Source organism: Kryptolebias marmoratus, linkage group LG20 (genome assembly GCF_001649575.2).
Source record: "Kryptolebias marmoratus isolate JLee-2015 linkage group LG20, ASM164957v2, whole genome shotgun sequence".
Classification (NCBI taxonomy): Eukaryota; Metazoa; Chordata; class Actinopteri; order Cyprinodontiformes; family Rivulidae; genus Kryptolebias; species Kryptolebias marmoratus.
The window spans coordinates 19844891-19868211 of NC_051449.1; the positions used below are offsets into that span (position 1 = coordinate 19844891).

Here is a 23321-nt window from a genome sequence, read left to right on the forward strand (position 1 = left end):
ATCCATGGTGGTCTGATGGAACTAAAACTGATCTGTTTGACCTTATTAACCATCATTACATTTGGAGGAAAAAAAGAGGAAGTTTAAAAGCCTGAGGACACCATCCTAACTGTGAAGTACGGGGGTGGTAGCATCATGGTGTGGGGTGTTTTACTGCAGGAGGGACTGGTGCACTTCATAAAATAGATGATGACATGAGGAAATATTGAAGCAACATCCCAAGACATCAGACAGGAAGTTAAAGGTTGGACACAAACAGGTCTTCAAATGGACAATGTCCCTCAGCAGACTGTTGAATTAGTTACAAACAGGCTTCAGGACAACAAAGTCAGTGTTTCAGAGCGACCATCACAAAGTCCTGATCTCAGTCCCATAGAGAGTTTGTGCTCAGAGCTGAAAAGACAACAAACCGGACTCAGTTCCACCAGTTCTGTCAGGAGGAACGGGACTAAATTACAGCAAATTATTGAGAGAAGTTTGTGGAAGAAAACCCAAAATGTTTGACCCAAGTCAGACAATTTAAAGACAACACTACAAAATACTAAGAAAGTGGATGGAAACTTGTGACTTTGAAGAAATTATTGTAAAAAAAAAAAAAATAAATCTCTCTTATTTGGGCATGTCAGACTTTTTATGCAGTGTATGTAAACATGTGGTTTAAGCTGTAGAAAAGTTGAAAGTTTGTGGAAATAAGAAGAACTCATTTGCAAAAACTTTGGAAAGTTTAGACAGCTCAAAAGTTAGTGTGACATCAACACATTAAGTTGAACTTTCTGTGGAAAAATCCTTAATAATAAGCAAAGTCAGACGACTGCTTTGTTTCCATTTCAGAAGTGCATATGAAAAAAAAATGTTGGAGTAAATTCTTTTAACTGTATCATTTGATATAGTTCAGGATCTCCTTTATTTATGTTTGATCACATATAGGTACCGTTAAAAGTCATCAAAATTTGCCGTTCAGTCATCTAAAGCCCAACTTTTCCATGATTTCTTTAAACTTTGAATGTTTTTATTACGATGTATGACTGAGCTACAGAGATCCAAAGAGGGCCAAAACACCATTGTTATCAATGTGAAACTTATATGCAGTACAGTTGACCATTAGTCATAGCACACTATTCCCAATTTAACCACATGTTTTGATGTATTTAGTTAAAGAAAATTGTGACAGAATCGTAGATTAGTGGCTGAATAGTGCATGTGCACTGGCATTGTTAATAATATCTGCTATACACATGCCTCCCATCAGCCTGCCTCTGGTGTGTGCCTAAAACAGAGCGGGTGCACCTAACATCTGGAGGCATGTTGCATCACAATCCACTTTAGACGACAGGGACAACTAACTTCACTAATCAGCAAATGTTTGCCCTGAAGGTGATGACTTTAACCAACCAGGTGATGGGGCCAGTCGTGGTGGGTCCAGCTACATGGTGGTCTGGGCCCTTGCCTGTTTTTCCACTCTCTCCAGTCGCAGTGTGGAGTCCTGAGTCTATTCTTGGTTCAGTGTGTAGGTGTTGAAGTGCTGAATCAGACTCAGCATGATGATGGAGGAGGAGGAGGAGGAGGAGGAAGAGGAGGACAGATGTGGTGCTGACAAGCCCTTGAAAAACCTACCCGACGCCGGCGACCAGCAACCCCCACTGACCTTCACTGCTGTTTACTCACAAAGAAAAATAAATAAAGTTGAGCTGTTTTTCTCGTTCAGCTTTGTGTGTCGTGTGTTTTGTCCCTGCTCTCAGTGTGGACTGAGCTAATCCTCACAGCTGTTTCTTGTCAAGAACATTCAGTGACTTTACGAGGACATCTAGTGTTGAATGTCTGGTAATATTTTATAGAGCCAACAACTCTGTAGCTATTATTGCTGCATTATTATCTACCAGCCCTGTAAGGGAAAAGTTGACGATGATGTTTTTGCTCGTGTCACATGTCTGTTAGCGAAATATATCATGAACCACTGGATAAATTTTGATGAAACCTGCAGAAAGTAACCATTAAATGTACGTCTGCAATTAGTTAACTTTTGGAGTCAACCTGATACAAGATGGCTGTCACAGCCAGCTGAGCTTGAAAAACACTTAAATGGCTTTAAATCAGCTAATTTTACAGATACTGACATAAAACTTTGTGTGGTTGCAGCTGAGACTGATCACCAACATACACCTTGAGTGCAAACTGATTGCACAAGAACTTTAACATTTTGTCCCTAACTATTTGGAATGAACTATGTCTGTCTGTTAGCAAAATATCTCAAGAACCACTGGCCGGATTTCAATAAAACTTTAAAAAAAAACATTCAATGTATATCTACAACTGATTAATTTTTGGAGTCAATCTAATATAAGATGGCTGTCACAGCTAATCAATATTAGCCAACACAAAAATGGCTATAACTCAGTCAGTTTTAAAGATATTGAGCTAAAAGATTATATGGTAGTGGCTGAGAGTCATCTCTTAGAGTGACTTCTTGTCCATAACACTTTTTCTAAAGCTTTGACCAAAACAGCTACAACTCATCATTTCTCATCATAAGATGATCTTAGTCTAAAACGCTGGTGTGAAATGCAGTGGGTGATATGCATTACTTGAAGACATGCTAGGTCCTTTAATCTGTGGGGAAATACACCCAAGACTTTAATTTTTGCCTCTTTTTGAGTTTATCTGCACTGGTTGCACTGTTTTTTATACTTTTAAGCTTGATTGCTCCCCCAGTGGTAGCAGGAGTTTTGACACGGCCGTTATCATTTGAATGATCTACAATTTGTTTTTAAAACATTCGAATTGTTCCAAAGACAAAATCCGAAAGCACTGCTCAGTGCATATCATGATCTAGTTGCAGGAAATTGTCTCCTGTATTTTTATCTATGATTGATCAAGATTTATAAAACCTATCTTTGTTATAGTGAGCAATATAAAGGTAACTATTGGTGTGACGGAAGCCATGTACAGCAAATAAAGGTCTTTAACAGATATAAAATAAATAAAACTGAGGTATGTCGTAGTATCGCAGGCTGGCTGAATAAAAAACAGCGGTTTTCTGTGGTTCACATCCCTCTGCAGGCCCTGACATGTGATCCAGGAAACAGTGGCCTGTCACATCCCACATCTCTCCAACAGAGGACAGATTATATGGCTGCATTCCATCAGCCTTCTGGGTCAGGGCCATGATACAGTGAACTGACACTGAGACACTTGAAAAGAACCGAGGCATGCTCGCACCTGTCCCTGTAACACCGAGGCAAAATGGGGGCAATAAAAAACAGATTAGCTCTGCAGAGAAAGGGGTCACCTAGACAGAAAGCCTGGTCAGTCTGAGTACAAACTCCTGCCAGGGAAATCACTACCGCTTGTACCAGTGAGTATCAGAAAAGGCATTCATATATAAATAAACTACTGTTAATTATCTACAGTGCCTTGCAAAGTGTTGGATGTTTTCTGCTTTTATTGCTGTTGTAAATCAGTCATGATCACTATAAAATGGCCTTCTTTACAAAAAAAAAACATTTAAAAAGACCCTTTTATTGTCAAAGTGAAACTAAATTTATACAGAGTAACACCAATTAAATAAAAATATTTTATGTAAAATAAGTAGTTGCATTTTAAAATAAGTGTCCTAATTCAACTCAGGGGAAACATTATTATTAGTACAAGTCAGGGGATTGGTACAAAAGGATTTTCAAGCTCCTAAACATCCCCAGGAGTTCTGTTAAATCCATCATCAAGAAATGGAAGGAATATGGAACATGTGTAAATCTACCAAGAGCAAGACAGCCTCATAAACTGATGAGTGGCATGAGTCTCTTAATAATCTATACCAACTCAAGTCAAGATTTAATCTGAGTTTTTTTTTCAACAGTGGTTTTCTGTTTGCCACTTGCCAATAAAGCTCAGTCTGGTAAAGAACCCAGAGAACAGTTGTTGAATGTAGAGTCTCACCATCTCACCTGCTGAAGCTTTAACTCCTTCAGAGTGCCTCACAGGGGTCTTTGTGGTCTCTCTCACTGTTCTCCTTCTTCACGGTCACTCAGATTGTGAGGAAACTATTCTTTGTATGTAATCTATCAAACAAAAAGCAATGGGTTTGAATTAACTGGCTCAAAATTTCACATATTGACTATCCTGCAGGAGTTCCACAAGGCTGTATTCTTGGTCCAGTTCTGTTTATATTTTAAATGAAAGATATATAATATGATATATTATAATAATTTACCCAATGTTTGCCAAATGTTAATTTCTAAATATGCAAATGAGACAGTTATATGTCATCTGTAATTCTTAATTACTCAAGTGTACTTAAGTTGAATCTTGTATGACCTCTATAAAACAATCTGAAGATATACTGTGTTTAATTTTTTTTTTGTCTTATTGTTTAGAAGCTTAATATTTAAATTAATTAAGACATCTTGGAATTCCTTTAAAAATATATTAATGAAGTGGCTAACACTGTTAAATTTCATCTTCAAAACTTTAAACAAATAAGACTATATGTGACAGTAGATGATGCTCAGATGTAGCTACATTTATTTTATTTTCCTGTAATGAATTTTTGGGTCACTTCTTGGTCATTCACAAACTGATTCACAAATCTTAAAACAATAAAAACACTTAAAAATTTTTTTTTTACTTCATCAGAGCAACATTTTGGAGGACATAATTGTTAACTCTCCAGAATTGCATTAATTTTAAATATGATTTGACAGATTTGTCCCACCTGCTTTAAATGATTTTATCAAAGAGAGGACTGAAAGTGCAACTGGTACAAGGTCCACCACTAGAGGTAGCTGTGAAGTGCCATTAAATCAAGCAACATTTGGAAAACTGTGTGGTCATTTAAAGGTTGTAAGCATTAAAATAGTTTTCCACTGATTTTGAGAAGCTTTCACTTATTTCATCTTTAAACTCATGTAAAACCATATCTGAAGGAACATCAAAACCGGCACCACCATTCACCTCAACGTATTTGCAGAATCTTTTTGTTTGCCTAACTTTATTTGTATTTTCTATTTCTTATAGGGTCCTGAGTGGATCATGAGTGTTCTCAGTTTTGATCTGTGTGTATGTTTTATTTTATCCTGTACTTTTGCTTAAGTGTTTGCCCATCAGCCTGCAAAACTAAAAATTAGTCCTTATGGCTAAACCTGGCACATTTAAACCCAAATTCATTAGTGTGCATTGTACTTTGTACATTTTGCATAATAAATTGTTGAAACCATTTTTTTGCCAGTGACATTTTTCATTAATTGTGCAGCAAGGTTACATTTCTGCTGTTTGTCAGATGCCAACTCCACTCAAAACTAAATGGTGTTTTTGCCTCTAAACTTCTAACACAGGCTTACTTTAGAAAATGTTATATGAAACTATATCCAAAGAAAATCAAATGTCAGACTAAAAAGGTTTATATCTGATAGATACAAATGTGTATTTGTTTATTCTTTTTTTCTTCTTCTATGTGCCAATAATTATCTCACCACACCTTTGATTTGTTTACTCCTGCACAGAGTTCAGCTCCACAATATGTGTAGAATAATGTTGCATGAGTCAGAAACTCCAAACCGGTAAGTTTAGTTTAAGGCTGCAGTGAACCACCATTTTAGTAAAGCAGTTTTAAATCAGGGACATCTGTCTTAAATGCAATGGTGCACCATAAGTGCTCTTTCTGGTGACAATATTACCAAGATGTTTAGGATTATGACAAAATAAAGTGAGGTTGAACACATTTCTCCCTTAAGGAAGCTCATTTCGACGGTAAAATACCTAATTTCCCCGCCTAAGGCTCCTAACACGAACACATTAGTTGAAAATCCACGAAGCAAACCACAGAGAGGTCATCACAAACATGAATATTAGTATTAGTAGTAGTATAGTATTCATGTCTATGGAGGTCATCAGCTTCAACGGTTCAAGTTTACGCCCCGCCCTATCTGCGTGTGCGCGTTACGTCATCACGCACCAACACGGAAAGGCAAAGAAAACGTCACGGTTCTCTGACTTTCACTGCGTCTCTACGGGAGAGAATCGGAGCTGACTGCCTATAGCGCCAAATTTTCCGAGGTAATTATGTGTTTGTAAGCAAGTGCTGTCATTTCTTTCCCCATAATTTGCCTTTTAAAGCTCAATTTGTGCAGCCGTCCTCATTCGACCTTTAGTTTTTCAGGCGTCCTTGCTTTTTGTGTAGTTTGTTAGTTTTTCCAGCTGGAAGAGGTAGTTTCTTTTTAAATATCAGCTAAATCTGTATTAGTGCTACTTAAACAGCTAGCTTAAAGGTAAAACGAAAGGCTTTAACAGGACTGTTGCATTTCTAGTAAATGAATCACCCATAATTATCAGGACCGTGTTGGTAACTTTCGCTTTGTCAGGTTTGTCAAGATGGTCGTGCTCTCCAAGGAGTATGGATACGTTGTGCTGACAGGTGTAGCCAGTGTGGTCATGGTGGGACATCTGGCCATGAAAGTCGGCAAAGCCCGGAAGAAGTACAACGTGCAGGTGAGCAGGAGGAGTGCCTCTTTTTGAAAGTCCCAGTTTTTACAGCCTGGTGCCGAATGCAAACAAGCTCTCTTTGTCTGCTCCTCCCAGTATCCTCAGATGTACAGCGATGACCCCGAGAATGGACACATCTTCAACTGCATCCAGCGTGCCCACCAGAACACGTAGGTACCATGAAATGTGTGCACCCACCTGCTGGTTTTACTCCCATGTCACTGATTTAAAAACAAATAAACAAAAACTGTGAAGCTAATCTGCTCCTGTCATCATTCACCAGACTGGAAATTTACCCCGCCTTCCTTTTCTGCCTGGTTGTCGGTGGTTTTCACTGCCCTGTGAGTTTTATCCTTTTTTGTGTTGTCATGCTACATCAGTCCGCACCAAAACAATCTGATCCCTACACACCTACATCCAGGTGCAGCATCTAAAGCATGTCTGTGTCATTGTGTGTCTGTCTCAGCGTCTCATTAGCGGACTTGGAGCCGTGTGGGTTGTCGGCAGAGAGGTGTACGCACATGGCTACTCTACAGGAGGTAAGATAACGCAGGGCGGGAATGGTGCAGGTCTGAGTTTGTATGCAAACATTCTGCTGCAGTGCTCTTAAAAATCTGTCTTTACCAGATCCCAAAAAGCGAATGAGGGGAGCGTTTGGAAACGTGGCTTTTCTTGGGATGATTCTGTGCACCTTGAACTATGGTCGCCATCTGCTGGGCTGGGCTGGCCCACGGTTTGGGCCCTTCCATACCAAGGGCTGTCATTAACGAGGAGGAAGACTTCACCGTTGCCCTTGCTCGGTCTTTATTACACTAATCAAAGCAACTAAACACAATGTAAAGACTCTGTTCCTTGTAGCGCGTTTGCTAGTTTGTGACCGGTGTAACAGGTTCAGTTCATGTTGACAAGTGGTCTGACTGGTTCCCTCAAAGAAAAAAAAGAAAGTTAGATTGCTGGATGTGGTCCAATAACAGATCGGCATTCTGATTTTCTTTATTTTTTGCAGCTGCACTCTGATTTTGAGCTTGCAGTCATTTGGCTACATAACTCTTAATATTGTGTATTTTTGCAACAAAAATAATCAGATGTTTGTGACATCATATCACCTCAATTTGTTGTGTTTACCAAGTTGAAAAATAAAGATTTTGTATCTTAACGATCAGTCAAGTATTGCTTTTAGAAAATTGACTCCAATTTTCATTTTCTTGATATTACTCATAAACCACACTAATGAAGAAATGTGGGACATAAAAAATGGTTAATTTTTTTTTTTTTAAAGGGGTTGTGTGCAACATGTATAAGCAGTCACTATCTTACCTGCCGTAGACAGCGGTCAGCGTTATCTCTGGCATAAATTCTATTTGTGTAGAATACTAGAGAATTTCTGCCAACTAAAACAAACGTTAAAATGTTTAAAGCTGATCACAAATAGTAAAAAATAGATTTTTTTTTTCATTTTAAGCGCCTCACTTCTGCATCAGATAGTAACTTGAAGTGGGTTTGTTTTTTTAATGGGTTTCACGTGTAGCATGTTGAAACAGACTGTGTTGTAAAGGTTAAGTATAATGTGTTCACTAAGAACCGCAATGAAGTTTTTAAGATTTGAGTTGTTATTAGATGATAAGAATTTGCTCTCAAATGGACTACATGTTAGCTTGACCTCTTCATTCTCCAAACTGAGGTCGCTCTGACTGCTGTCTGCTGCAGGTAACGCCACCCTTCACTGTGCATGATGACCATGCTACGCTCTTCAACACCTGTTACAACATGGTTTGTTCAAAAGATTTGTTCACCGAATCCTTCAGTTCACACAGTTTATTAGTTAGTTAGATAGTAAGTTTAGCTTATTTCTTTTGAGCCATACACCATAAAAAGTGCCCAGCCCCCATGGGATTATAAGACACACAAACATATTTCAAAGATGCAGCCAGAGACCAACATCAACATCCTTCTAACAGAAAGTGCCGTTCATTATACGGATCACTCCTCGGCGGCAGTACGTTCGTTATTTCTGCGCACGCGCAAGTCAGCAGTAAGTTTACTGAGTAAATCCCTCCCTGCCCGCACGGCGCACGCTGCTGTGTCGTTTAGATTTACGTCATGAGTGACTCACAGAATGCAGAAGTTCCACTCCAGCTGAACTCAACTGAGCTAAGTTTTTTCTTTTTCCTTTTTTTCCTTATTTTCTTTTATTTTTTTCTTCTTTCTTTCTTTTTTTCTCAACTGAACTAATTAAGGAACGAATCAGTGAATTAAGTTATTTGGTTCAGTCCGTTCACTCAAAAGATTCGTTCATTTGAACGAATCGTTCATGAACGACACAACACTAATCTCAAGCAGGTCATGGTCAGACCCCACATGATATACGCTGCCACCATGCTCCATCCAGGACCTCAACTCACTGCTGCCACCATAGTAAACTATCACAACCTCACTACAAAAGTTTTGTGCATGCTTAAAGCCCTTCACAACTTCTTAATTCTTGCAGACCATGCCAAGACCATCTACATTCTGGCTGATTTTGTTTTTTGTCTTACATTGTAAAAAAAAAAGTTGTGAAAGGGACCTGACATGCTGGCTGCTATTTAACCCTTCGAAAAAAAGAAACACCCAAAGAAAAACAGAAAAAAATCTCCTGAGCTTATCAAGTCTTTAGTGGAGGTACTGATTGATTGTAAAGTTGTGTCAACATAGGTGTGTGTGAAAGGAGTGTCAGACTTTTTTTTATAAGCTAATTGTTCAAAATCCACATGGCTTGTCCAGGCAGGAGCGGTAGCTTTGTTGCATCGTTGATTTCAACACACTCACACATGCATACAACCTAATCATATTTGGAAAGAGGCGTTACAATAACACAAAATATTGCACTGAATTTCACTCACATTGTCACTGTTTTGTAACACAACAACCGACACTCAAAGCAAAGTGGTTTCTGTTTTAATATTAAATAGGCAAGCTTCCTTAAAACCACATTCTTACATTTCATTGGTATACACAGTCCTTTTTAACACTCAGCAGTAACGTTAATACTATAGCTTTAAACTCTGATGCAATATCTTAGTTGCACGGCACTCCACCTAACAGAAACAGACAGCAAAGCTGTAAAAACCCTTACATGCTGCTTCTCACCCACTTGGCTTTGAATCAATGTGAGTGATCGCCCTTTTAAGGTTTTACAACACTGTTAACATTTAACCATTGTTTTACCTTTACAGTGTGCATTTAAGTGTGCGTTTAGTGCAGCAAGGTCTCTTACTGGAGGGCATCCGTGGATTTAACACTCAATATAAAAAAGAATCAAAATCTAGACTCATATAGTATCAAACTACAATAACAGGAGTTTTATAACACACTTTTAACTACATATTAAAGACTTTTCACTTGAGCTAAAATGTGTAATTTGGACTGAATGATGATTATATTTTGGCGGGGGGTGATTTTTTTTTTATATATATGATTTTTAATTGCAAATGTTTGTGTCAAATTTGTCTGAGACCTGATGCAGCTTTCTTTATGGCAGCAGTTGGGTTTGAAAGTGCACTTTACTAATATTTGGTCACCTAAAGCATCTAAAATAATGCTCTTTAATAAGTTTGTTTGGGCATGTTGGCAACTTTACAACAAGTCACTTAATCGCACTTAATATCTTCGGTCAGTCTGTGTCTCTCGTTGTGTTTACTGTTCAGTAACCTGAGGTTTTAATGATATATCTACTGAGGAGTCTGTGCCAGCTTGAGCCAGATTCCCTCACATGTCCCCTAGGGGGCAGTGTGGTCATTTGGATCACATTAAAGTGCTGTGCAGAAGTATGCAGTTCAGGTGGAGAGGTGCCATTCATTTCAAACAGGTGAGAACAAAAAAACACAAAGTTCCCTCAAAAACTGAGTGTCTCCAGAATGATTCAGGGAATGTGGAAAAAATGTGGAGCGACTAAGAAAACCTTTCAGTTTTAAAAGGCTAACAAACCCTCACTAAGCTTTCGTTCACAGCAGGGAACTCATTGATGAGAGGCAGCTGCATCAAGGCAAAGGTTTCTCTCACATCCAAAGCGGCCTTCGCTGGTTCTTGATTTTCGCACGTTTTCTGCCTGTGGGAAGTGGATGTGGGCTTCAATCAGTGGGTGTACATGGAGAGAGGTGTGTCCTCCATCAGATCATCCTGCAGAAGATGATTAAAACTGGATGAAATGTAGCATAATAGCAACTTTGAATCAAATCTATGAAATTCAACATGGTATACTGTACTTGGAATACGTACTACCACACTAAAGTTTAGCAAAATGTCTGTAGAACTGATTGAATTGTAACCATTTTCATGTTTTTTAAGATCAGTTGTCTATGGCAGCATCTTTAATAGGTTTGGCTCCAAATCTTAATCAGTTGCAGATGTGCATCCAATGATTATTTCCTGAAAGTTTCATTAAATTCTGTCCAGTGGTTCATGAGATGTTTTGCTAACAGACATACACACAAACACAGACAGACATGGGCAAAAACATTATTGCGACACGCAATAAAAAAATGACACATAACTTGTTTCCACAAAACTTAAAGGGATAGTTCAGATCTTTTGACTTTGAATTCTGTATAAAGGTGAATATTTTACTGTTGCCACCTTTGCTATAGCACTTCTGATGCAGCCTTGAATCACTTCCTTCAGGATTGTTATAATATTTGAGCAAAAATAGCCATGGAATATGAAATCTACAGCACTGTAAAAGTTTATCATGTAACATTTGCATGAACTGCTATGAACTTTTGAGAATGGAGTACTTTTAGGATGACAGACATCCACTTTGGTCTTGGCCCCACTCAGACGAGCCATTAGCTCATCTATCCAGTCAGAATTAAACTCTATTTCTCCAAACTGTGGTTGTTCCAAACACTGTCTACAACAGGTAAGACAATAAATGCTCATAAACTTTACATAGAATCCTACTTTAAAGGTCTGAACTGTCCCTTTTCTCCTTTAACCACTCCAAGAGGTATTTTGTGGTTTGCTCCATCTCACCATGGGAAGATCCTGCAGCCGATGGAACTCAGGGTGGTTTGTTCGCTGGCGGAACTTGAAGAAGAGAACAATGAAGACGACAGCAGTGGTTACGATGAACACAGACAGCAGACCAGCCAGGAGGGGGTCCAGAGGGGAGCTGGAGTGGCGCTGAGACCCCTTCAGCTCTACACAATACAGAAATAAATTCAAGATGAAATAAAAACGGTAGCATAAATGTGATCTTTGAGGATTATCTTTTCAATCTGTCACTTTACTTTCATCTCCAACGTTCAGCTCAGATGGAGGCTCCCGGTGCGTGGGCCCTGCAGGGGCCCGACCAGAAGCTGAAGTCTGATGCGTGGAAGCTGCAGGTGGGGTTTCAGACTGAGGCCGTGCGATGGAGGTGGGGGCTTTGGAGCCTCTGTCCTGGACTGTTGGAGATGAAAATGTGGGGAGGGATGTTGTGGTCGTCCCCTCAGTAGTAGAGGTTCGCAGAGGGGCGGTGCTCGGAGCCATCGATGTGGATGAAAGGACGTCTGCAGCAGCTGAAAGTGAGGGTGTGAGCATAAAGCTGTGTCAGCTCAAAACAGTACAGAGAATCCTTCAAAGGCAAACAGCAAGAGGAAACTCTACACTACCCTGCTCATCGAACCCCTCTGTTGTGTTTGCACTGCCTGTTTGTTCCACCGTTACTCCCTGACAATACCTGGAAATGCTTTTCAAAACAAAGGCCATCACATGTTTTCACCACTCTGTTTGGGGTTCTAGCTATCAGATCAACATCATAATAATGGTCATAGTGGTACAGATCATTCCAGCAGCTGCAGCTTTCATGTAAAACGACGCATAACTCAGGTAAGCCACAAGTTTTTCCAGAGATCACTTCCCAACACATTTAAACTCTCTGAGCTTCCAGCTGAGAGTCACTAAATATGGCAGCAAGGTACTGTGTGTGTCAAAGCAAACAAATAAAACATGCAATATTACAGATAGCATGAGATATTTTATGGTTTTCTAAAATGTTTTGTTTGGATAAATCCATTCCTGCATTTTAGGCCTGCGACACATTCCAGTTTGAGTTTTGAAGTAAAACTTTTCCCACTTTGTAATATTGTAATATTTGTTCTTACAACACTTAAAACATGGTGTGGCACGGAGGATACCAGGCAGTGATGTGTGTCAGATGTTATTTTGTTCCATTCTTTCTGAAATTTTGTCTTCTGGTGAGCAACAATATAGGAGAATTTTTATTTTATTTCATTTGGACAGTTCAGGACTGCAATCAGGTCAGTCCAGAACTATTCTTTTGTAGCTCTTCTGGACGTTATCTTTTACCACCTGGCCTAAGCAAGCACCTCTCAGAGATCTGGAATGTTAATTTATCTGTACGCCCACTCGTGATCCACTGTCTAGGACAGATGGGTTCAAGTTGGTGGTGGGATTACACCTGGGATCAGCTCTGAGCCAGACAGGTTGATAGATGAGGTCAGGCAGGACTTCGATGTTTGCAGACAACATCTGTAGTGAGAGTAGGGAGCAGGTGGAAGGGAATCTGGAGAGGTGGAGTTATGTTCAAGAGCACTGGTCCTCAAGCTTTTTAGCACGAGTGCCATCTCAGAAAATACTAAGCTCTCAAACTACCACTATCACGACAGAGATTAAAATACAGTACAACAAGCTCATGTTCATATCTGACATAAATGAGCAAATAGCCCTGCCGGTGGCCCAAGGCTGGGGTATAAATGGGATGGTTTCAAGCCTTTGTTGTCGAGAACAGCTCCAGATATACTGAGCTCATCTTCCCACAGTATTTGAATACAAATCTGAGATAACTTTAATCAAATTTCCTCAGTTTTGTGCCTTTTGTTGCTTGCAGGTTCTGTATATTTACAGATAAAATACAATTTGTGAGCTAAAACCTGGAAAATCTTTTTGTTGTTGTTATTTTATTTGTTTTATATCAAACAACTTTTTTAAACAGGTATTGTGGATGTTAAAATTGAAAATTCTTTTGTTGGAGACATTACAAGGTAACAAAATTGTACTTTATAATTCAACTTATTAGTATATCTGAATTGACACAATGTGTCTTTTAAAGTCCCATTCAACTGAAAACAGGTTTTTGTTGTGTTTCTATTAATAAGTGTATTGAACTTCAACAAACCCCAGAATAAGTAAATGGGGTGTCAAACATTACCCACTGTCATGCTCAACACCGGTACACCACAAGGGTGCATCCTAAGTCCCTCTTTACACATGACTTCTCCCTCATTCACCCCACCCACACCATCTGCTGACGACACCACCATCATAAGACTGATAATAAATCATAATGAGACAGACTGCAGGGTGGAGGTTCTGCACCTGACAGAGTGGTGCTCTCATGATAACTTAGACTTGAACATCCCAAAAACCAACAGACGTTAGGAAATCGCAGCACACTGAGTTTAGATACATGGAGAAGAGTGGAGAGAGCGCTACAGGTTCCTTGGTGTCCACATCTTTGACGTCACCTGCTCCACACACGTCTCCCATCAGGTGGGGTGTTTCCTCAGAAAGCCAAAGCTTGTTCATGTCCCTCATCACCTGTGAACTAACTTCTACCCATCAACAATTTACCCACTGCACATGTACAAAAAACCTGTAAAAACCTGCAGCGGATGGTGTGGTTGGTGCAAAACCACCTGCCCTCGGTGACATTTACTCTATTTTATAAGACCAAACCCACCCCACTGTTTATTACCTCCCCTGCTTTCTGGTGAAGATTCAGACTAATCAAAACAAATATGAAACAGTTTCTCCTCATATGCTGTTAAAAGCACAACTCCTCTCTCCTCCCTCTTCACCTAGTCCTGAAGGGGAAACAACTCCTTCCATTACTGATGATGCCCACTCACTGTTATGCATCCGGTATTGTCACAATACTCAATTTTTTTTTTTTACACTTTACATAGTTTTTATCGAATTTGATCTGTTTTTGCACAATTACTTCTGCACATGTTGCATCACTGTTTTTACTGCACACACAATCACTTTACATTTGGAGATCTGTACGTACTGTATAATTATGCATCCACACAGTCTGTTAAACAAATAGCTTACTCATTAGAGTGTGTTCTGAGATTCTGTCCGAGAGGCTGAATGCAAAGCAATAAACATACAAAAATTCCTGCTTGCATCATCAAGCTAAATACCGATACATGCTTTATCAGCGTGCGAATGTGAAGCTGCAGTGGCAGCTTGGGTCAAGTGAAAACCCTCCGTGTTTTTCTGCAGAAACATGACACAGCTGCAGCCAGAGTGGCATCACGCCCACATTTTTGTGTCAGCATCAGCTGAGGAGGTTAAATTTATCTGATCTATAAAAGGGAATCTCTCAAATGAGGTTACGACACACGTTCTGTGGCAGGGGTCGCTGGCATGTGGAACTGAATCTGAGTGTGTGTTTGCAAACAGGCGGCATTTTACTGTTTTATTTTAAGTCTCCAGTCAAAGTAAACAGGCTCGACTGGAAAATTACACATGTAGAGCAAGAGAAATGGACAAAATTATTATTATGATTAAATAATAGCCTATTGATAATAAATGCAAAAGATAAGTTGATTACCTGAGTGAGTGTGATCGGTGGCTGTGTGCTGAGATGTATCTTCTGTAGAGTTGGGGGAGTAGAAGTGAATTTTAGGTCCAGCTTCTGTCAAAGTTTTTGATTGGACCGTCTCTTCTGTAGTGTTGGAGGTTGTGGGTTCAGCTGAGGTTTGATTCCAGCCTGCAGGATGTTGTGTCCACTGTGGGAGCTCCTCTGGAGACGGCGAGCTTCTACCATGACCGGAGACTGAGGCTGCAGCTGAAAGGAGGGAGAAAGAACCTCTGAGCGCTGAGTTTTATGAATCAAGGCATAATAAAATTGATCTGGTTTTTATTGTGTACTAAAATTATTGAAATTTAACTTGAAGTGTACAAATAAACACATACCAGATTGCACAATGTAATTATTTATTAAACAAAAACAGCCATAAATAGATAAGCTGTTTGTAAAAAAAAAAAAGCCTCAACCTGGGATCGAAGCTGTAGCTTCAAAATTACAAGACCCAGAACCAACCACTGAGCAACAGCAGACAAATGTTGAAAGAAGCCACAGAAATAGGTAAATCAGATCCACTTGTGGTTGATTTAAACAGTTACAGACACAGGAAATGGACCTACCATGTTAAAGAAGATGTCCCATTGTTTATCTCCTCTCTGTCTCTAATTTTCTGTGTTCGGTTCATGTCAGCCTGTCTGCTCCAAGCTGCTGACTGATCATTTATCTTATAATTTTAGTCTCATAAATGGATTTTTAAATAGAAAACCTCCACTACTGGACACAGCAGGTTTTGCTGCAGCTATTCCTGCATTTAATAAAATCACACCAGCTGAATGTTTGCAGTGGTTGTATCACTGAGTTAAAACCAGCAGAATGTGTCCACAGGGCGGAATATTTTACACCCCAATGAGACTCTGTTGGAGCTTTTTTCAGTAACAACTGATAATATGAAATTCATTTATGGATGAACTGAATAATCTAAATGTACAAAATGTAGCCTATTATTATTTACTAGTAGCCACTGTATGTTGCATAAGGTAATAGAGATACGTAACAAGCATTCAGCTGTCTGAATGTTCAGGTGAAGGCTGAGAGCATCATCATCATCATCAGCTGAGTCCAGATCCCATCATCAGATCAGGTCCTACCTCTCTGCCATGATCCTGTGAGCAGCACCAGCACCGAAAACACTAAATTCATTTCAGCCCTCATGTCGTCAGCTCTCTTGTGTGCAGAGCGCGGACCCTCGGCGGCAGCTCCGTCCTCTCTTTTGGCTCTGATGGTGTTTCTGTTCCGTGATGTGCCAGGGCTCATCATCGGCGCTAAAAATATCCTGAAGGAGTCGGGCAGAAGAGGAGCGGAGGGGTGGGGCCGCGCGCTGCCTGTTCAACCAGGACAAACACACGCGACTCGTTTCACTGCGCGTGCGTGCGCGCGCAACACTGATGCCACCGCAAAGCCACGCGCGCGTCCTCCCCTCCCCTTCAAAGCCCAGGTTCATCACCTCGCTGCTGCTGCTGCGTCTGGAACGCTTCATCTGTTTTCACGCGCTCCAATCACAGGTCGATGCGTCAGAGGCGCAGCTGTGTGCGTCAGGAACGCCGAACGAGCACGCGCTCTGCGCAGGTTCATAACTTGTCAGAGGCTTTAAGTGAGGAAAGATCCGGATCCTAAAGCTGAGCATGTGTCTGTGTTTCTGCTGCGAGCCGACCTCCTTCCCGTCCCCGCAGAGGTCAGCGTGTCACCGCACGCATGCGTGAAGTGTGCTGACAGCTGCGGGATCGGGTCTGGACTCTGGAAGGCATCAGTTCGGACCATCTCTGTCGAGCAGGATTTCTCGTTTTTAATCATAAGAGATAAAAACAAACAAACAAACAAAAAAAAAAACAGGAAGAGCCGCTGCGTCAGATGGAGACTCCAGCCGACCCGGGACTCGGCCCGGTGGAGCTGGAGTTAACGGAGCACAATGTGGAGGCGGTGAGTTGAATGAACACACACCTCACTGCAGAAAACCGGGGGATAACTTCAAGAACACACAATATATCAGAAAACGTGCATACTTTAAGGATCATCCGCTTCCCCTGGGATTAAGAAGTTTATACACTCAAAAACATAATTTTGTCAATTAACTTAAAAAAATGCACATAATTTTAGAGGAACTTTCTTTTAAGATAATAAAATGCGTTATTATGCTTTTAATTAATTAACTGCTTAACATATTACCATACAGGACCTTGGTGCAGCTTTGTTGACTGATTGATTGGTTTTATGGGGCTAAATTAGATTTTTTTTTTTTACATTGTCTTTTCTTACATTGTCTTTTTTTAAAGAGTATCCCTAGATTTGTTTGAATTCCTACCATACGAGTTTTAGACTGCTTAATGAAATAAAAACCAATCATGCTGTATAAACCAGAACATGGTGCTGATTTTTTTTGGTCTTAACAAGTGGATGAAAACAACAGCACTGATCTAATAAAACCAGGTTCATTAACAAGCATTTTAACATTGCAGCAGATTTTTTCAGCTCAAACCACGTTTTGAAACAGCATAAATGTTTAATTCTGACAAAAATCAATCACAGTGTGTTGTGATTATTATAATTATTTCATGCAATTTGTTATTTTATTCAGCATTTTATTTTTATTTATTTCCATACAACCAACAAAAATGAATCATTTAACGTGTTTATGTTACACATAATAAACATACTTCTATTTAAGGCAATCTAACATAATCTTTGTTTGTTTTTTGAGTGTAGTACTTGTCACAGGTGTAAAATATATACATATTAAAAGTTCAATGTTTGTAAAGTTAAAACTAGTTTGCTGTTTGCAGTTTTGTATTTGGGAAACTGGACCATATGTAACAAGATCCCAGCTATAAGCAGATGCTGTCCTAATAATAACCAACACCATGTGCTTTGGATTAGTTGCTATGGCAACACATTTTTTAAACTGTAAAATAATTGGTCATCCAGCCTCAGGGATCTTTAACTACTGTTGTAAAATCAGCTCGGCCAATTGGAACTCCCAGGTACCAAAAACACAGCCCTCTGCGGACACTTCTCAACACCTGACCAAAGAAATTTTTTTTTTTTACAGCCTGAACCAAAGTATGATTTTTGTCCACGTACAGCTTTGTTTTCATCAATGTATGTAAATGTTTCCTTTGGTAATTTCTTCATGACTTGCATCTCCTTCGTCTGTTTTCCTCCTCCAGGCTCTGTACCAGCTGTACTTTGATCCAGACATGGAGCGTAAGAATGTGGCCCAGAAGTGGCTGACCCAGGCCCAGGCCTCGGCCCAGGCATGGCAGTTCTGCTGGGTCCTGCTCAGCCCCGACAAGGTTCTGCTTTCCCTACCCCTACAGCTGCATGTTTATTACCGCCTGCTGCCAAAAGGCAAAAGCCAGTGTGTGTGTGGGCATGCATGTGTGAGTTTGTTTGTCTGCCATTTTTGCAAAATGTCTCATAAACTAGTGGACAGATTTTAGTGACTTCTCAGAAAGTAATCATTTGATGCACATCTACAACTTTGGGAGTCAAGATGGCCATCACAACCAACTGACGTCAGACAGTGACCTAAAACACAAATATGGGTACAACTTAGTTTTACAGATTTGTAGCTAAAATTTGGCGTGGTAAAAGCTGAGAGTCATTAACAACACATACTTTGAGCATAAACAGCTCACATAAAATTGAACATAATGTTTTATTCGTAGTTTGACCAAAACAGCTATAACTATGTCATATCTCAGCATGAGATGATTTTAGTTTAAATCTCTGGATTGAAAGGTGGTGGGCAACATTTCTTTAAGGCAGCGGTGTCCAATCCTGGTCCTGGAGGGCCACCCTCCTGCATGTTTTTGGTGTTTCTCTGCTTTGACACACCTGGCTTCTGCAGAATTTGAAGACCTGCTGAAGAGCAGAGAAACAACTAAAACATGCAGAATAGAGGCCCTCCATGACCAGGATTGGACACCACTGCTTTAAGGGATGCTAGGTTTTTCATTTAGTTATGTGCTTTTTTTTAATGTTTTTATGATTTGTTCGGAAAATTAGGTCAAGAGTTGAACATCAGAACTTCCTGACAAAGCTTTTTATTTAACATTTTCTTGTTACTGGATCTTCACGTTATAAATGACTTCTTCTTGCAGATCCCGGAGGTTCAGTTTTTTGGTGCCAGCACCCTCCACATCAAGATCTCTCGTCACTGGAGTGACCTTCCCTCAGAGCAACATGAGAACCTCAGGATGCAGCTTCTTTCCCATATCTTACACTTCTCCTCAGGACCCAAAATGGTTCTGACTCGTCTGTGTGTAGCCTTGGCCTCCATGGCTCTTAACCTAATTCCTCAGGCCTGGTCTCAGCCAGTGGCAGACATGGTGAGGGCATTTCAGCCACAGAAACCTGATCCTGAAGGTGGCTCTGATGCGAAGGCTTCTCAGGACCCCCAGGCACACTGCCTCGCTCTGCTGGAGCTCCTCATCGTACTTCCGGAGGAGTTCCAGAGCAGCCGTTTAGCCCAGGCTCGTCGTGCCCAGCTGAGAGACGCTCTGACCGGGGAGTGGGCCGTGGTGTGCACCGTGCTGCAGCAGCTCCTGCAAAGCCAAGACTCATCCAGTCGGGTGAAGGAGAAGGTGCTCCGCTGCCTGTCCAGCTGGGTGGGGCTGGATGTCCCGTTGGGGGAAAGCCAGCAACTGGTCCAGGACTGTTTCTCTGCGCTGTCCAACTCAGAGCTGTTTGACACAGCAGTGGAGACGATAGTTAATGCCATCTCACAGCCTGACTGCCAGAGGTGAGAACCACGCTGGATCGTAGGTGACATTCTGATTATTGCTGTGTGACTCTGAGCTCCTGTGTGCAGGTACATCAATGCTCTGTTGAGCCTGATGCCTCTGGTTCTGGGGCTCTTTGACCAGCTGAAGACGGCCGTTCAGGACGGGGACATGGAAACGTCACATGGTATCTGTCGTATTGCTGTTGCTTTGGGAGAAACACACTCCAGGTACCCACATGTGCACATCCTAAAACCAAGTTTCAGGGTATGTTTTTGACTTTAACTTGCTTGTTTGACAGGGTTTTGCTGGAACATTTGGACCACTGGCAAGATTATCTGGCTTTGGTTAACATGATTCTGTTCTGTACGGACGTCCCTGGACACTACCCAGTTAATGAGACCACCAGCTCCCTCACACTCACCTTCTGGTACACTCTGCAGGTACGCGAACGGAAGAAGGTCACAATCATAAATCTCGCTTTTTACATGTTCATTTTTTATTTTGTTGCCATTTGCTGAATCTTTAGGATGACATTTTGTCATTTGAGGAAGAAAAGCAGGCTGTTTACCTGCAAGTCTACAGGCCAGTTTATTTCCAGCTGGTGGACGTGTTGCTACATAAATCCCACTATCCATCTGAGGAGGATTACGCCTCCTGGTCCTCTGATGACAAGGAGCAGTTTCGTATTTACAGGTGAGAAAACTGACTGATACATTTTATTCAGCTCCAGAATTCGATCAAGTCTACTAATGACCATGTCGATGTCAATTTTTAAAAGGTGAACCAGTGCTGTAAGGCAAAAATCTCATAAAATGAAGAGAAATAAAATTATATCTTGAACCTCAAAGGGCGAGGGCAGTAATGATGAACAGAATAAAGTAAAAAGTAGTACAAATGTTCTAAAAGGCACATCAAAATTCAGTGAATGAACCGAGCTGTCAAGCTTTACTTGAGTCAAACGCCAGTGACTTGAATTTGGTCTTTAACTGTGTGTTAAATGTAAAATTATATAACAAGTTAGGAGCAGCAGTTCCAAAGGTGCGATCACTTTTACATTTATGTTTGGATCCTGAAACACCTGAGACCATCTGGTTAATTGACTTCAGTGTTCCAGATGAAGCGTAATGATGTAAGATCGTGAACATGAAGATGGGACCAGACCATTAAGACCCTAAAAACTAATAAAATCTTAAAATCAAGATTTTTAACAAAAGATTGTTTAAATAAAGCTAGAGACCCAAAAATGTCAGGGTCATCTAGAAAATCTTTCCTCTCAAAAAGATGACTTCTGTTTTGTGTTTATTAGGATGAAAGGATTTTTAATTCATCCTTAGCTTGATGTTATTTAAACAGACAAATAAAGACATCAGAGGATCTTTAATTTGTGTTTGGGGGCGAAATATAGCTGAATATCATCTGCAAAGCAGTGAAACTGGACATTCTGCTTTCTAGAAGTATGTATAATGAAAACGGGACAGGACCCAGTATGGAACCCTGAGGAACACATGTGAGTGGTGCTGCAGCAGAGAGCACTGATCAACATAAACTAAGAAGCCCCTGTATGTCAAATATGATTAAAACTAAAATTTCATTTGGTTGAAAAGTACTCAAAGGAGACTTTTTTATATTACTCAGGTATCCTCTCCCAGCTGTAGCAGAATAAAGTCTGTAGCCTACTATTTAAATTTGGGCCTGATGATGATGTTAGATGGAAACTCAAAGGAAGACCGAAGTGACTCTGAAGAGTATCTCTTCTTTTCCATATTAAATAGTCAGTTGTTGTAGCTAATATGACTTGGAGCTTTGTTTTGCATCTTTATCAGCGTTGTTGTGGCTGGTTTTCTTCACAGGGTGGATATCTCTGACACTCTGATGTATGTGTATGAAATGCTGGGAGCAGAGCTGCTCAGTAACCTTTACGACAAGCTGGGCAGACAGCTGATGGACCCCCAACAGGCTGCAGTGTGGCAGGTAATGTTGGCATCTGAAGCACCTGATATGAAAATGCAATAACATTCTGCAGCAAATTCTTAGGATTGATTCGTCCACTGAGAATAATATCAAGATATATCACCGACTATAATCTTTGGGTGTTTTATTGAAATATTTTGGCTGTAATAAAAAAAAAGCAAACACCAACATTGACTGGACAGTCAAAACAATAGTGATTGATACTTACCCTGGTGGGATTTGGATAAATGTACATAATTCCTTATAGCAGTGATCATCAAGTGATGTCCTGTTTCACAGAATATTAAATCACCAACAATTTAAGAGACAGTAAACAGTTTGCTCGCTGTCAACACATGGTTAAACCTGATTCAGACGCTGGCACAGCAAGAAAGATGTTGCTGAGGCTGTCGGATTTCCTCTTTGTGTGGCTATAGTTAGTCTTTCCTGCACACCATCTTTTGTTCTAACAGCACAATTTGTTTTTTTCTAATCATCTTCAGGACACTGAGGCTCTGTTGTTTGGCTTCCAGTCCATCGCTGAGACCATTGATGTGAATTACTCTGATGTTATTCCTGGTCTCATTGGTTTGATCCCCAGAATCAACATCAGTAATGTAATGCTGGCTGACACGGTCATGTACACCATAGGTACATACACAAGCATGTTAACTGTCATCTTTATGTAATAAGTGATCTTTATTTAAATGTAACTAACCAATCATTAAGGGGACCAGTGCCACAGTGGTTACAGCTGTTGCCTCACAGCAAGAAAGCTGCAGGTTCACAACCTAGCTTGAGGCCTTTCTGTGTGGACTTTGCATGTTCTCCCTGTGCATGCATTGGTTTTCTCTGTGTACTCTGGTTATTGGTGAAACAAGGGAGAAAACCCAGCCCTATTTGTAGTTCTGTAACTCAGGCACACCTCACAGCAGAAACATCATTTAAAGTTTAAACAGATCACAGAAAGTTGGACTTTACGTGGCAAAACTTGCATTTTGACATCTTTTGCAGTTTTTACACAAATGCAGTTTAAGTTTCATAATTTTGGAAGATTTTAGCACAGACTGGCTGTGTAGATCTTGTTCAGTTGTCATAGAAACATAGCAATGATCCTCTCCTTGCATCCTCCCTCCTTCTGCTGATCAGGGTCACTTGCTGAGTGGCTGGCCGACCACCCGGTGATGTTGGGAGGTATATTACCCATGGTGCTTCGGGGCCTAGTGAAGGCTGAGCTGTCTGTGTCCAGCATCTCCACGCTGAAGAGAATCTGCAGGGAGTGCAGGCACGACCTTGGCCCCTACGCTCAGGACATCCTCGCTGTCTCACAGGTCAAACCTCACTCACTTTTAGGCAGAGTTCAACAGATTTTTTTTTTTTTACATTGATGTGATTCCTCTTTTTGTGAATGTGACTTTCCTTTAGGATGTGCTGATAAAGGATGTTCATAAGGTGAGTGAGCAGCTCAGACAACAGTTTCATCATTTATTCAAACATGACTGCATTAAGCTGTGTGTGTGTGTGTGTGTGTATGTGTGTGT

At 40.5% G+C, this 23321-nt stretch overlaps 3 protein-coding genes across 5 annotated transcripts in view; 2 read left to right on the top strand and 1 right to left on the bottom strand.

Annotated features, from left to right (window-relative positions):
- The first annotated feature begins 5903 nt into the window (after positions 1 to 5903).
- Positions 5904 to 7634, top strand: mgst3a (microsomal glutathione S-transferase 3a). Its single transcript, XM_017420234.3, has 6 exons — positions 5904 to 6048; positions 6354 to 6480; positions 6571 to 6644; positions 6758 to 6815; positions 6941 to 7013; positions 7102 to 7634. Exons 2-6 carry the CDS (start codon positions 6364 to 6366, stop codon positions 7239 to 7241), a joined length of 462 nt encoding a protein of 153 aa, XP_017275723.1. The 5' UTR covers positions 5904 to 6048; positions 6354 to 6363; the 3' UTR covers positions 7242 to 7634.
- Positions 7635 to 9395: 1761 nt separating this feature from the next.
- LOC108238294 (mucin-5AC) lies at positions 9396 to 16503 on the bottom strand. Its single transcript, XM_017420266.3, has 5 exons — positions 16198 to 16503; positions 15074 to 15310; positions 11742 to 12011; positions 11485 to 11651; positions 9396 to 10632 (listed from the first exon to the last, which is right to left on the bottom strand). The coding sequence occupies exons 1-5, from the start codon at positions 16364 to 16366 to the stop codon at positions 10588 to 10590; spliced, it is 888 nt and encodes a 295-aa protein (XP_017275755.1). The 5' UTR covers positions 16367 to 16503; the 3' UTR covers positions 9396 to 10587.
- A 61-nt stretch (positions 16504 to 16564) lies between these two features.
- The window catches only part of LOC108238292 (importin-13), a 16070-nt gene continuing 9313 nt past the window's right edge, over positions 16565 to 23321 (top strand). For all 3 annotated transcript variants that reach the window (XM_017420261.3, XM_017420262.3, XM_017420263.3), the window contains exons 1-10: positions 16565 to 17026; positions 18271 to 18396; positions 19207 to 19847; positions 19917 to 20057; positions 20129 to 20270; positions 20357 to 20523; positions 21681 to 21801; positions 22284 to 22431; positions 22930 to 23111; positions 23206 to 23232. In XM_017420261.3, coding sequence (XP_017275750.1) covers positions 16958 to 17026; positions 18271 to 18396; positions 19207 to 19847; positions 19917 to 20057; positions 20129 to 20270; positions 20357 to 20523; positions 21681 to 21801; positions 22284 to 22431; positions 22930 to 23111; positions 23206 to 23232 — 1764 coding nt within the window. In that variant the 5' untranslated portion in view covers positions 16565 to 16957. The remainder of the gene's footprint in view (positions 17027 to 18270; positions 18397 to 19206; positions 19848 to 19916; positions 20058 to 20128; positions 20271 to 20356; positions 20524 to 21680; positions 21802 to 22283; positions 22432 to 22929; positions 23112 to 23205; positions 23233 to 23321) is intronic.